Genomic DNA, 13,877 nt, shown 5'->3' with positions numbered 1-13,877 from the left:
TCCTTCCCCAGCGTGAGCTCGGCCCCCGGCCGCCTTTCCCGCTCCAGCCGCCGCGCGCTGGCAGTGGCGTGCGCGCTCGCCCTGCCGGCCTTCTGGAGGCCCTCTTGGCCCCGCCGTCTGTACGCCGGCAAGATGGCGGCGCCCAGCGAGCCCGAGGGCGCCTCTCGCAGCAGTCTCTTTTCCTTCCTGCCCGGCGGCGCGCGCTCTGAGATGACAGACGACTTGGTGACTGACGCGCGGGGCCGCCGCACCGGGCATAGGGACGCCGCGGCCTCTGCCTCAGCCCCGGGGCCGCAAGGTTTGCAGCACGGGAAGCCGCCGTGCCGAGCCTGCGTGGACTTCAAGTCGTGGATGCGGACCCAGCAGAAGGTGCAGATACCCCGCCTGACCGCCCAGTCCCGGTCCCCCGCCCCACACCGGGTTTCCTCAGGGTTGGCTATGCCTAAACATGTCCACCCCCTCACCCACACACACCCCTAGGGTCGGACTTTGAGCCTTCAGCCACTGGCTGGCCGATCAGTTTACTAGGCTGCCAACTGTAAAGGGGAGCATTCTTGTTTCCTTTATTCTTTTGGTGATACTGGGAATCCGAACCCAAGGCCTCTGGCGTGCAACACAAGCAATCTGCCACTGGGTTGGAATTTTGTGGGCTTCTGGTTGGGGAAGAATGAACTGACCCGTAGTCGGCCTACTTCTGCAGCGGGACATCAAGTTTAGGGAGGACTGTCCGCAGGATCGGGAGGAATTGGGTCGCCACACCTGGGCTTTTCTCCACACGTTGGCCGCCTATTACCCGGACATGCCCACCCCAGAACAACAGCGAGATATGGCCCAGTTCATACATATATTTTCCAAGTTTTACCCCTGCAAGGAGTGTGCGGAAGACATAAGGAAGAGGTAAGTGTGCCTTACCTCTGCCAGTAAGGCCCTGAAAGGGGCCTGGCGGATGCCATAGAGAGGGGACTAGAAAAATAGATGCAGAGGTGACAGGTTGCTAGAAGAGGGACCACTCAAACGAATGTTGGGTCATGGGAGCCCTCTCCTTCCTCCTCAGAGCCTAGGTCTGTGAATTGTTAGCCTTAGAATTTTTAGGAAGATTAGCTAAGATTCCATGTTGCTTAACTTCTCTAATCTCTCGGTGTGGTTACCGATTTTAAAAATGGGAATGAAAGTCTGGCGTTAGTGGCCCATGCCTTTAATCCCAGCACTCTGGAGGCAGAGACAGGTGGATCTCTGTGAGTTCGAGGCCAGCCTGGTCTAGCCAACACTCACACACACACACACACACACACACACACACAAAAAAAAAAAAAAAAAAAAAAAACTTGGTTCACTCATTGGCTTAACTTAATCTGTTCTTTATAGGTATTTCTAGGTTGGACCTATTAGGCACTTGCACTTGCTATTTGAAGCCTGGGTAGTTAGGAATGAAGGGTATCTCTTGCTGAACTAGGCCTCTGGTGCCAAGAAACACTGTGCCAGGCCCCACCTGTCTATACTCTGCCTGGGGCTAGAGACCATGGGGTGAGGCTCCCTGATTGTTACAAGGTTGTAAAGTCGCCTGCTTTACTATAATCTTAATTCTGGGCTCTTGCCAAGTCAAGTGAGCGAGTGAGCAGCCCTGGGAGTTGCACAAGTCCAGGAAACTCCAGAGTCAACCCTGCTCTTGGCTTTCACATCCCCCTAGAGCATAGAGGCATCCCCAAGTTTAATTCAAAGCAGTGCCCCAGCTCTCTGTCCTGGGCCCTAGCAAGGACAAAGGAGTCAACATCTTATGTTCTTCCTGTGCTTCTGTCACAAAGGATAGGCAGGAACCAGCCAGACACAAGCACTCGAGTCTCCTTCAGCCAGTGGCTGTGCCGCCTGCACAATGAGGTGAATCGGAAGCTGGGCAAGCCTGATTTTGACTGTTCAAAGGTAGATGAGCGATGGCGTGACGGCTGGAAGGACGGCTCCTGTGACTAGAAGATTGTGAGCAGAGCATGTGGGACATCTAGCCAGGGTCCATGGGCAACCTGGCTGGAGGGACAGCCCGCTGATTAAAGTGCATCTGAGCCAAAGCTTGTTCCCGTGTTTGGAGAGGGGTCCCTAGGACACTGCCAATGGGAACCCTACCCACAGGGCTAAGAAGGGGAGGTGCCCAGGGACTAGAGATGAGAGAGGCTACCCTATACCCTTTATAATGCAGCCTCTTGCCCATTATACACTTGGGACATAGCTGCCCCGTAGGAAGATGGGGTGGACCATTGGCTTCCTACTGCATAACCAGGGGTGCCTACAGAACTGGCAGCTCTGTGCCATTTCAGAATTGAAGCATGGTACTGAGTTGTCTATTCTGTACTCTGTCCCCAGCTCTAGTAGGACTTTTTACTTAGGGTGTACCCACCATACTGCCCACTGCCTGTGGCACATGGTCTACAGCTATGACAACATGCCTGTCAGCAGATCCAGGATCAGATGATCCTGAACTTCTGAGAGTTTGAGACCAAAATAAAATGAAGTGACTTAGGGCCTGGTTTCTGTGTGCTTTGTACTGGGAATTACAGTGATGGACAGGCCTGCTTTTGCTTGTCTGTGATTAGTTGGGTCCTCTTGTCTGAAGTTCTGGCAGAAGTCACTATGGAGCAGCTGAGACAAGCTCTTCATGGTGAGAAAGAAGCTGAAGATGACAAGGGGGCTTCTGGATTCTGAGTGTACACCTTCTAGTTGCTGGGCTCTTCTGAATCTGCTCAGCTCCATCTGTCCTTGGGCTAGGCTCCCAACCAGAGCATCCCAGCAGCAGTGGGAGCCCCAGTTCTCAGCATAAAGATATCATTCTTTCCTGTGTTGGCCCTTTTGTGGGTGAGGACTAGCTTGCACATGACTTCCTTGTGCTGGCTACTTTTCCAGCACCCACATAGTGATTCAACCATGTGCAATTCTAGTCCCAGGGGATTCAACACCTTCTGACCTCCATGGGTACCAGGTACAAAAGCCCACACAAATACATTCAGGCCAAGCACTCTTAACATTTATTTGTTGTCCCTGTCTGTTGATCCCCCCCCCCCCGCCCCCGTTTCTCTGTGTATCCCTGGCTGGCCTAGAACTCACTCTGTAGACCAGGCTGGTCTGGAACTCACAGACATCCACCTGCCTCTGCCTCCTGAGTGATAGGATTAAAGGCATGTGCCACCACTGCCTGGTTCAAAACACATACAAATGTCTTTACTTTTAGCCCTAGCACTGAGGACTATGGTAGTTGGATCTCTGTGTGAAGTTTGAGGCCAGCTTGGTCTATATACTGAGTTCCAGGTCAGTATGAATGACCTGAGAATGAGAGAGGGGAAACCAATAACTCAATACATGTATTTTTAAAAAATCAAAACCTTCATTTTGTCCCTGTTCACAGGGCATCCAGGAGAAGACAAGTAGAACTGTAGTTAGTGTAAAGGAAGGTTATAGTTTGAGCTGGCATTTGAGAGCTGCCAGCACATACAGAGCACGAGAGGCAACACAAAGGAATTAAGGGTGCAGCATGATGGCACACACCTTTAATCCCAACATTACATAGTGAGACCCTGTCAACCGAGGGAGAAGGGTCCCAAGGCCCCACAAGCCCACAGATCTGGCAAATGGAGGACAGAAAAGGGACTTTCAAGAAGTTCATAATGGCTAGGGATGTAGCTCAGAGGGAAATGCTTGCCTGGCATGCATAATACCCTGGGTTTTATTCCCAGCAATGGGAATGGGGCTATGAGGTAGTCATTGGAGGTATATGCTGTATGGATGAACCAGGAGAGTCAAACTTGATTCTGAAATGCAGGTGGAAGTGCCTGGCCAGATGCAGGGTAGGGGCTTGATCATACTGGGGGTTTTGATGGAAAGGGGGGGAAGGGAGAGAGATACTAGAAATAGATGGGTAATAGATAGCTTTTTTTTTTTTTTTTTTTTTTTTTTTTTTTTTTTTTTGAGACAGGGTTTCTCTGTGTAGCTTTGGAGTCTATATCCTGGCACTCACTCTGGAGACCAGGCTGGCCTCAAACTCACAGAGATCCGCCTGACTTTGCCTCCCGAGTGCTAGGATTAAAGGCGTGCGCCACCAACGCCCAGCTAGATAGCTTTTTTTTTTTTTTTTTTTTTTCCTGTACACAGAAGTGTAACCAAAAGTTTTTTGTTTGGCATTCTGCCACTGGGCTATATTCTCAGCCCAAAAGAACTGTTTTTCAAAGAATGTGCTGTATTTTTGGGTGCTGAAGAAAATTATGAAGGAAAAGGGAGAAATGGGTGGTAACATCTTCTGCCCGTGGCTAAAAGAGGATGGGATGGAATGTGATTTGAGGTATCAGAGAGTTGCCCAAACTGATGGACTGCATCTGTGTCCAACTAGGCTGAAGTGTGTTTCATACCAGAACCAGTGGGTTTCCTGAGGGACTGGACCAGGTACTTCCAGCTACACTTCCCTCTGACGAATGAACAGGTCACAGTGAAGTGCTTGGCACTGCATAGTCTTAATATGTGTAAACTTTGCTTATACCTGGCTCTGGTCCCAGGGAAGACAGAGAGACAACTAGGGGTCTCACTCATGATCTTTTACTATACCCCAGCTTCTGTTGTGACCATGAAGGTAGAGCCATTCGGTCTCCTACCATCCTGGCACTGAAAGAGCATAAAGTGGGTCTGTGGGATTCCCAGCAGGGGCCAGGGTAACTAGATAACATCTGGGACAAGATCTTATCTCTGCTACTTCTCCCCTCCTTGCACTCAGGATTAAATAGCTACAGATCAATCCTGGAGACCAGAGATGGAGAGAGTTTATGGAAGACATGACCCAGCCAGAAGAGAACAGAGATGTTCACCCTTCACTCCTGCTGGCCACAGTGGACCCTGTCTGCCTCCCAGACAAGTTCCCCTGAAGGCAGACACCACTCTTCTCACCTGACCCTGTTAGGAAGGTACAGCCTGTGAAGGAGAAGCCATAATGCAGTGGGGATGTGAGCCACAGGCAATACAAGTGTGTACAACATCTCTGAGCTGATATTTTATTCATTCACAGCCAGAGAGAGGTCAGGGTCTTCTTTCCTTAGGTGTTCTTTGATTTTCTCTCATGATTAAAGGGCTAATGAGAAAGGCCCCCAGTGATTTACCCCCGGTCTTCTAAGACTAGGGGCTGGGGGCTGGGTCTCTCTCCCTGAATACAAAGGGCATGATACTATGCCTCAGTTTCCCATTACATTCTCACCAAAAGGTCCTCCTGGTCAGAAAAGCAGGATGATGTGTTTGTCCTATCGATGCTCTTGGCCGTGGCAAGATCTGAGCTCAGTCAGTCTTTACCTTCTCTTGTCTACCTCTAAAACCCATGACTAAACCTCGTTTAGTCTTCCAGAGAATGTCCTCATCTCCGACTCTGTCATACAGGGAACGGTGAGCAGGAAGGACGGAGGGCAGGGCTCAGGCCCCCAGCGCGTGGACCCAGTCGGGGGCGCTGGCTCGGCCCCGCCCGCGCCCCCGCCGCAGCCGACGCGCGCTCCCGGGAGGCGGGGCAGCGGCAGCGGCAGCGGCAGCATCCGTAGCATCAGCAGCCTCAGCAGCCTCAGCAGCAGCCCCGGGCGGTCTCGGGCAGGTCGGCGGGACAAACGGACAGAAGGCACAGGTCCCGCCATGGAGGGAGCCTCCTTCGGCGCGGGCCGTGCGGGAGCTGCCTTGGATCCCGTGAGCTTCGCGCGGCGTCCCCAGACCTTGTTGAGGGTCGTGTCCTGGGTGAGTGGCCCCTAAGCAAGCCCCTTCCCAGTACCCCATCTTCCTAACATCCCTGTCTCCCACCCTCACCAGCCCCCTGCCCATCGCCCCTCACCCTCCTCTCCGCCAGCCCCTCCCCCGGCCGCAGGTTGGGGTGACGTCACATGGCTAGGCGCGCCCACCTGCGGGCGGGGGAAGGGCCGGCTGTTACCAATAGACCTTGAGAGGTCACCGCTGGTCTCCCCCAGCCCTCAATTTATCCTTAGGTCTAATCCAGTCCCCTTCCTCAGCCTTCTCTTCGTTTTTCCGGTTCCCAAAACCTGGAAGCGCGCACAGGGTTGTGAATGTGATTCTCCAAGGGGTTCAGGGACTAAATTCCAGATGGGAGAGGGGGGTATGGTAACCAAGGAGGAATGCGCAGTTCCTTCCCTTTGCCAGATCATAAATCCACCAGGTTCATTTCATTTAAAGGGAGGTGGTCCTTCCTAGACCAGTTAGGTCTAGCTGTGAGTTGAAGGAGGGCAAGGGGGCTCCTCTGGTATAGTTAGGTGGGGTTCATCTGGGAGGGCTTCCTGGAAATGGCATGGAAGCTGTAGACTGGGGGTAATCTATCCCACTCATGCATGTCTTGCCTGTCCTAAACCCTAGGGCAGAAGATTTAGGAGATGGGTGCCAAATTCTGGATTTTGTCCAGCGGGCACTCATCTAATCTCCATGCCTGTCTTGGAGGAGGGCGGTTCCCAGGGTGGGGCAGCCCCTCCCCCCAAGACCTCGTGGACTGAAGCAAGACTCTTTTGGTCCTGACTTGTGGATTGCTCTCGAGGGACATGTCCATGCTGTGGCATTTTCCATGACTACATGACTACATTATCAAGGAGTTTTGGTGAGAGAGGAGTGAAATACAATTTGAGACTAGAGAACATTTCTTGGAGACACGGGACTACCTAGACTTAGAAGTGTCTGGTTTAAAATGACTGGTTTGCTTCCATCCTGCCACTAAGAACTGGCAGGCAGGAGGTACTGAGGATGGTCCAAACCTTAGAAGTCAGTTGTCAGTTTTAGATACCAAATGCTCTTGATTGATGTAACTGATTACTTGACACTGTAACTGATTACTCACGGCGGGGGTGGGGGGTGGGGGGGTGGGAGGGGGGGTGGGGGGTGGGAGGGGCACTTCTGGTGTTCACTATTGCTAGTGGACATCCTAGCCAGGTCAGTTTACTCTGTGTGGTACACTGAGGAGCAGACACACAGCTCCATGTGCAGAGGTCCAGTTCAAAAGGGGAAAGGCTGGCATACTTGCATATTTTCTAAACAGCTGTCCCTTGAAGTTACCCTCAACAGTGCCTTGGCCCACCACAATCCTGGAAGTCATCCATATAGGTGAAGGTTCCTGTCTCCACACATTTATTTATTTATTTATTTATTGGTTTTTTGAGACAGGATTTCTCTGTTTAACAGCCCTGGCTGTATTGGAACTCACTTTGTAGACCGAACTGGCCTTGAACTTACTGAGATCTGCCTGCCTCTGCCTCCCAAGTGCTGGGATTAAAGACTTTGTCACTGCCGCCCAGCTGTCTCCGCTCTTTTAAGTATACTCTGGGAGGCCATAGGTTCCAAGAGCTGCAGAAGAGCCACAACTTTTATCAGTCATATGACCCTGAGAAATGACTTCACTGTGGGAACCCTAATATGCCTCCTTATAAAGGGGATAAAAAGAGTCGTGTCTTTAATATTTTATGTTTATGGGTACTTTTCTGCATGAATGCCTGTGCACCATGTGTGTGTTTGATACTGGCAAAGCGCCAGAGAGGGCATCAGATCCCTAGTAACTAAGTTACAATTATAAACTTCCTTGTGGGTGCTGGGAATTGAACCCTGGTCCTGTAAGAGAACATACCCAGTGTTCTTAACTGTTGAGACATCTCATCAGTCCCGTATCATTCATTGTTCTATTAGTGTCTTATGTAGCCAAGGCTGTCTTCCTCTGATCTTTTTTTTTTTTTTTATGTTTTGAGACAGGGTTTCTCTGTGTAGCTTTGGAGCCTATCCTGGCACTCGCTCTGGAGACCAAGCAAGCTGGCCTCGAACTCACAGAGATCTGCCTGCCTCTGCCTCCCGAGTGCTGGGATTAAAGGCGTGCAGCTTCTTTTTTTGTTTGTTTTTGTTTTTCGAGACAGGGTTTCTCTGTGGCTTTGGAAGCTGTCCTGGAACTAGCTCTTGTAGACCAGGCTGGCCTCGAACTCACACAGATCCGCCTGCCTCTGCCTCCCAAGTGCTGGAACTAAAGGTGTGCACCACCACCGCCCTGCAGGTGCAGCTTCTTTACTAAATCCTCAATATGCAAGAGGGTGGGGAGATGGGTTCAGTGCTGCAGGGGAACTCTAGGACAGCATGGACACTTGGGCTCTTGACAGGGGCAACAGATGCCTTAGGCAGTGGCATAAGGAGGCCTGATAGCCCTAAACTAGACCTGCTGCCTGCAGGTGTTCTCTATAGCCGTGTTCGGGCCCATAGTCAACGAGGGCTACGTGAATGCGGACAGCGGTCCAGAGCTGCGTTGCGTCTTCAACGGAAACGCGGGCGCCTGTCGCTTCGGCATCGTGCTGGGTCTCGGGGCCTTCATCGCCTGCGCGGCCTTCCTGCTGCTGGACGTGCGCTTTCAGCAGATCAGCAGCGTCCGAGACCGCCGCCGCGCAGTGCTGCTGGACCTGGGCTTCTCAGGTGGGCGAGGCCGGCGGTGAGAGGCGGGGCCTAATGTAGGGCGTGGCAGTGGGGCGGGACCTGGTGGTTGAGCTAGAGGGGCTTGAAGAGGTACAACCTGACTGGATCGGGGAGATCCAAGGGTCTTTGCGGGGGCGTGACCGGGTCTCTAAGAAATGGGACTAGGCGCGGGGATTGCTGCTGGGCTTCTTTCGAGGATGTAGCAGGCTGTGAGATGGCGCCTCAGGGTTTTGGGCCAGTAGGACTCAGCCACAAGAGGGCGGGACCTAAAGGTACACAGGGAGCCCTGCATTGGGAGCGCACGAGGTCTCGGGGCACAGCGGAGCAAGCCTGGGCTGTGAAGGGGCTGGCCTTGGAGGTCCTGTAAATAGGGATTTGCTGGTGAACCTGAAGGACACTGCACCTTGTCTGAATGCGCGAGGTCCTGTGGTTCAGTTAGAGCACAGATTCTGATGATGGAACACCATCTGATCACCAGTCCCTACCTGCAGGGGTCTGGTCCTTCCTGTGGTTCGTAGGCTTCTGTTTCCTCACCAATCAGTGGCAGCGCACAGCGCCAGGGCCAGGCACGGCGCAGGCTGGGGATGCGGCACGGGCCGCCATCGCGTTCAGCTTCTTCTCCATTCTCAGCTGGGTGAGTGTGGGTCCTGTCGGTGGTGGGGTCAGGAGTGTCCCTGGGTTCACTCCAGCTGACCCTGGCTCTCCCATCCAGGTGGCGCTCACCGTGAAGGCCCTGCAGCGGTTCCGCCTGGGCACAGATATGTCTCTCTTCGCCACAGATCAGCTAGGTGCAGGGGCTGCCCAGGGCTACCCAGGCTACCCAGTGGGCAGTGGTGTGGAGGGCACAGAAACATACCAGAGCCCGCCCTTCACCGAAACCCTGGACACCAGCCCCAAAGGGTACCAGGTGCCTGCCTACTAGTAGTTGTTAGGCTCCGGCCAGGGCTGGAAGGCCACCTCACCATCGTAGGCCTCAAGGCCTTCTGGACCTTTCCTGGGTCCTGCCGTCCCAGTGCCAAGGACAAAGAAGGTGGCTGCTGTGGGCCTCTGGGACCAAGGGGAGTAGCTTCCCTGGGGCGCCTGGACTGTCCCAACAATGTTTCCCCTAGTTAGAGGTCCCAGTCCTAAGGCCCTTAGAAGAAAGCAGCACTGCCTAGAGTGGGCTGCCCTGGGAGGCATTCCTTTCATGGGCCAGCCAACCCGGGGCTTACCTGTCCACTCTAGGGTCAGAAGTTCAGCTGCCTTCCAGGGCAGGGTGCAGAGGCTTCTGATGACCAGACTATTTGCACCCATAGGTGGGAGTTATGGCCCTTGTTCCCAGTCCCATGTCCCTTGGGTAGTGACTGCCCTGGCTCCTATCATGGTGGTCCACCCTATCCAGAGGCTCCCTCTTCCTCTTGCAGGATCCCTAGAGCAGCTCAGTCCTGTCGGTATTGTGATTGTGATTCAGGTTTCATCTCATAGTGCCCCCCCTAAGCTGCCCCTCTCTGTGTGGCTCCTGCCCAGGTGTGGGTGCTTCTGGCCAGGAAGGCATAGACAGCTATGGGCCTGGGTACCCATCCTTCAGTAAGAAGACCTTCCCTAGGGAGGAGTGAGACAGCTGGGTATCTGGGTGATAGGCAAAACAGGCCTCTTATAAGAAGAGGACTAAAGGTCTCATCTGCCCAGGGTGTTGCTGGAGAGAGTCATTCCTGTAAATGGCTTAACCTTGGCTTCCTGAACCAATCCCTCCCTATTCTATTGTCTATTCCCTTTTAAGGCCCAGACCAGGCCCCTGTGCATAGCAGATTATTCATGCATTGCTTGAAGCTGGCTTTACACATCAAGTCAAAACCAAATGTATCGCCATATCTCATTCTTCCAGACAAAATGCCTCCCTGTGGAGTTGCAGTTGAGTGACAACCCTGTACGTTGTAGCATAGACCAGTTATGTGGCTATTTAAGTGAACATGTTTACAATTTTTGTATATATGGATCTATTCCTCTCTTCTGAAAAAACAATCCGTGATTGTGTATTTTCAGTGTCCTCTGTTACGACTGCAACTTCTTTACAATAAAGACTGTAAATGCATTGACAACAACTAAGGTACTTCTAGAATCTTTTTCACCCCTATCCCTGCTAGGCTGGGGGCTGGGGGCTCAGGGCATCAGAATCAGAATTTGGCTGGGGGTAGGAAGGTAGGGATCAGACTGACTCCTAGGTTTTAGAGATAGACCACACACACATCTATGATCCCTTTGGTCTAGTGAAATTTGCTCAGTGCAGGCTTTCTGAAAATGCCGAAGTCTATTGTGGAATATTAACTAAAGATGTTTTACATTCATTTATGCTGTGGGATATTTGTTTAATTATGCAAAGATGTGTTGTATTCTTTTATGTTGCATTTGTTTAACTCTGTGAAGCTATATTACTTTGCCTGTCTAAAACACCTGATTGGATCCAGGTGTTGGTGGCACACACCTTTAACTCCAGCACTCAGAAGGCAGAGACAGGTGGATCTCTGTGAGTTCAAGACCAGCCTGGTCTACAGAGTGAGTTCCAGGACAGGCTCCAAAGCTACAGAGAAACTGTCTCAAAAACAAAAAAAAAACCAAACCAAGCCAAAACAAAAGACCCACCTGGTTGGTCTAATAAAGAGCTGAACAACCAATAGCTAGGCAGGAGAGAGAAATAGGCAGGGCTGCCAGGCAGAGAATAAATAGAAGAGGGAGGAGTGAAAAAATGGAGGAGAGGAGTATGCCAGGGGCTAGCCACATAGCCAGCCAGCAACAGAGGAAGAAGTAAAGAAAGACATAGAGGCAAAAGGTAGACAGGATAACTTAAGTTTAGACAAGATGGTTAAAAATAAGCCAAGCTAAGTCTGGGTATTCATAAGAAAGACTAAGTCTCCATGTATTTATTTGGGAGCTGGGTGGCAGGCCCCCAAAGAGCAAAAAGTAAAAATAGCCAACTGCAGAAGACCCTCTTCTCTTTTATCCCTTTTCTCCTTTCCTTTTCTCTTTTTTTTTGTTGTAGTATGTGTTTGTATGCCAGTGTTTTGTTTAGAGACAGGGTTTCTTTCTCTGGAACTCACTCTATAGACCAAGCTGGCAGACAAGCAGATCTCTGCGTTCTAGGAGGGCTGGGATTAAAGGCCTGTTTGAACATGCCCTGCCCACCCTTTTAAAAAGGTTTTCTTTTATGTACATGTATGTGTCTGTGTGAATGTATACCACATTTGTGCTGGTACTTGTGGAGACCAAAAGAGGGCTCTGGATTTCCTGGAACTGGAGTTACAAGTGGTTGTGAGCTATTTGATGTGGGTGCTGGATATTGAACCTGAGTCCTCTGGAAGAGCAGTAAGTGCTCTAAACCACTGAGCCATCTCTCCAGCCCCTACCCCCAACCCTCTTTTGAGACAAGATCTTTCCATATAGCCCTGGCTGTCCAGGAACTATGTAAATCAGGCTGGCCTTGAACTCAGATCCTCCTACTTCTGCTAGGATTTATGGTGTGTAACCACCACATACATAGTAACCTCTAATTTATGACCACCTTTATGCTAAATAGTTCATATAAATGAAATCACACAAAATTTGTCCTTTTTTCCTTGAGATAGTCAGGGTCTCATTATATACTCCTGGTTGGTTTAGAAATTGATGTGTAGACCAGGCTGACCTCAAACTTGTGATGATCCCTTGACCCTGATTGCTGACTGAGGTGGTGGCACCTGCCTTTGCATTAACCACCATACCTGCTTTACATACTGCTAGAGATTGAACCCAGGGCACGCTAGGCAAGCACTCTTCAAAGTGAGCTACATCCCAGACCCAATACGCAACATCTTTCTTCTTCTTTTTTTTTTTTTTTCAGAACAGGGTTTCTGTGTAACCCTGGCTGGCCTGGAACTCAGTGATCCTCCTGCCTCTGCTCCGAGTGCTGACTGGGATTAAAGGCATGCGCCGTCACTGCCAGACTCAATGCTATTTATTTATTTATTCTTTTGACTTTTTTTTTTTTTTTTTGCTTTGGTAAGTAATCGACCTGGTTGCCTCCAGGGTGCTCCTTCCATTAGGTAACTGTTTTTGATATTATGATACTACTTAGACCTGGCCCATGTGAACAAAACCTCGGTGTCTAGTCTGATACCAGATTGGTGGCAAAGTCTGTAGGATATATGGGCATCTGGGGCATAAGCTTTGGCCTCATACTTTCTGGAGTCACCTTCCTAAATTCCTGACTTTATTGTATTTTTTAGTTCCTCTGTTAAGAAAACTAGACTTGGGGCTGGAGAGATGGCTCAGTGATTAAGAATACTGACTGGCTGGGTATTGGTGGTGCACGCTTTTAGTCCCAGCACTTGGGAGGCAGGCGGATCTCTGTGAGTTCAAGACCAGCCTGGTCTACAAGAGCTAGTTCCAGGACAGCCTCCAAAGCCACAGAGAAACCCTGCCTTGAAAAAACAAAAACAAAAATAAAACAAAACAAAAAAGAGTACTGACTGACTGCTCTTCAGGAGGACTTAATTCCAGTACCTACATGGCAGCTCATAACCATCTGTAATTCCAGTTCCAGGGGGTTTTCAACTGCCTCTTTAAGGGTCTGCCAGCACGAGGCACACATCTAACTACTCTCCTGCCCCCCTTTTTTGTTGTCAGAGTTAGGGCTCATAGGCCTGTAACTATTCTTAAACATGAGATCTGAGCCTCCTGCCTCCACCTCTCTCGCACTATAATCCATTCTTTTAAAAATACCTTATTGTAAAAAAAACAAACAAAAAAACCCACCTTATTGTAATTCCCTTACCCATGCCCTTGAAACTTTATGTTTGAGGCCAGGCATAGTGGCACATGTCTTCTAATTCCAGCACTCAGGAGGCAGAGGTAGGCGGATCTCTGAGTTCATGTGTAGCCTGGTCTACAAAGCAAGTTCTAAAACAACTAGGATTATGTAGATACCCTGTCTCAAAAATGTCTCTCCTATTGTGTAGGTTCTAGAGATCAAACTCAAGTTGTCAAGCTTGGCAGCAAGCACTTTACCCACTGAACCATTTTGTTGGCCCTGTCCTGCCACCCTCACCCCACATTTATTTTCTCTGTGTAGTCCTGGTTGTCCTAGAACTCACTCTGTAGACCAGGCTGGCCTGTAACTCAGAGATCCACCTGCCCCTCCCTCCCAAGTGCTAGGATCAAAGGCGTGCACCACCACAGCCCAGCCATGTACTCCTATTTTTGAAAGGCAGTTTCATGGGTATTGAATTGTGTCATGTATGGCCAGGTTTGTTCTGGAAAACCTGAGCAGTGCCTTAGCTCTATGTGGGACTGCCAGCTTTTTCCTGTGAACAAACCCCTGCTGCCAATCGACTCCTCTAGGCTTACATCATGGCATATAATAAGTGCATGTACCCAGGCTTCCTGATAACACTCAAGAGGCAGAGATACTCACGACACCAGCTATG

General features: G+C 50.6%; 2 protein-coding genes across 3 annotated transcripts; both read left to right on the top strand.

Moving 5' to 3' along the window:
• Window positions 1-20: 20 nt before the first annotated feature.
• Window positions 21-2,510, top strand: Gfer (growth factor, augmenter of liver regeneration). The gene is made up of 3 exons (XM_027424970.2): window positions 21-369; window positions 701-897; window positions 1,803-2,510. Exons 1-3 carry the CDS (start codon window positions 133-135, stop codon window positions 1,963-1,965), a joined length of 597 nt encoding a protein of 198 aa, XP_027280771.1. The 5' UTR covers window positions 21-132; the 3' UTR covers window positions 1,966-2,510.
• A 1,594-nt stretch (window positions 2,511-4,104) lies between these two features.
• Syngr3 (synaptogyrin 3) lies at window positions 4,105-10,520 on the top strand. Of its 2 annotated transcripts, XM_027424965.2 has the most exons (5): window positions 4,105-4,931; window positions 5,395-5,736; window positions 8,202-8,439; window positions 8,931-9,073; window positions 9,152-9,501. In XM_027424965.2, the coding sequence occupies exons 2-5, from the start codon at window positions 5,638-5,640 to the stop codon at window positions 9,359-9,361; spliced, it is 690 nt and encodes a 229-aa protein (XP_027280766.1). In that variant the 5' UTR covers window positions 4,105-4,931; window positions 5,395-5,637; the 3' UTR covers window positions 9,362-9,501. The 2 variants fall into 2 exon arrangements, with proteins under 2 accessions (XP_027280766.1, XP_035303894.1); XM_035448003.1 differs by lacking the exons at window positions 4,105-4,931; window positions 5,395-5,736 and having other exon boundaries at window positions 7,928-8,439; window positions 9,152-10,520.
• The last annotated feature ends 3,357 nt before the right edge of the window (window positions 10,521-13,877 follow it).

This window comes from Cricetulus griseus, chromosome 7 (genome assembly GCF_003668045.3).
Source record: "Cricetulus griseus strain 17A/GY chromosome 7, alternate assembly CriGri-PICRH-1.0, whole genome shotgun sequence".
Classification (NCBI taxonomy): domain Eukaryota; kingdom Metazoa; phylum Chordata; class Mammalia; order Rodentia; family Cricetidae; genus Cricetulus; species Cricetulus griseus.
The sequence above is the reverse complement of the archived record's forward strand: the minus strand, read 5'-3'. Positions and strand labels throughout refer to the sequence as shown.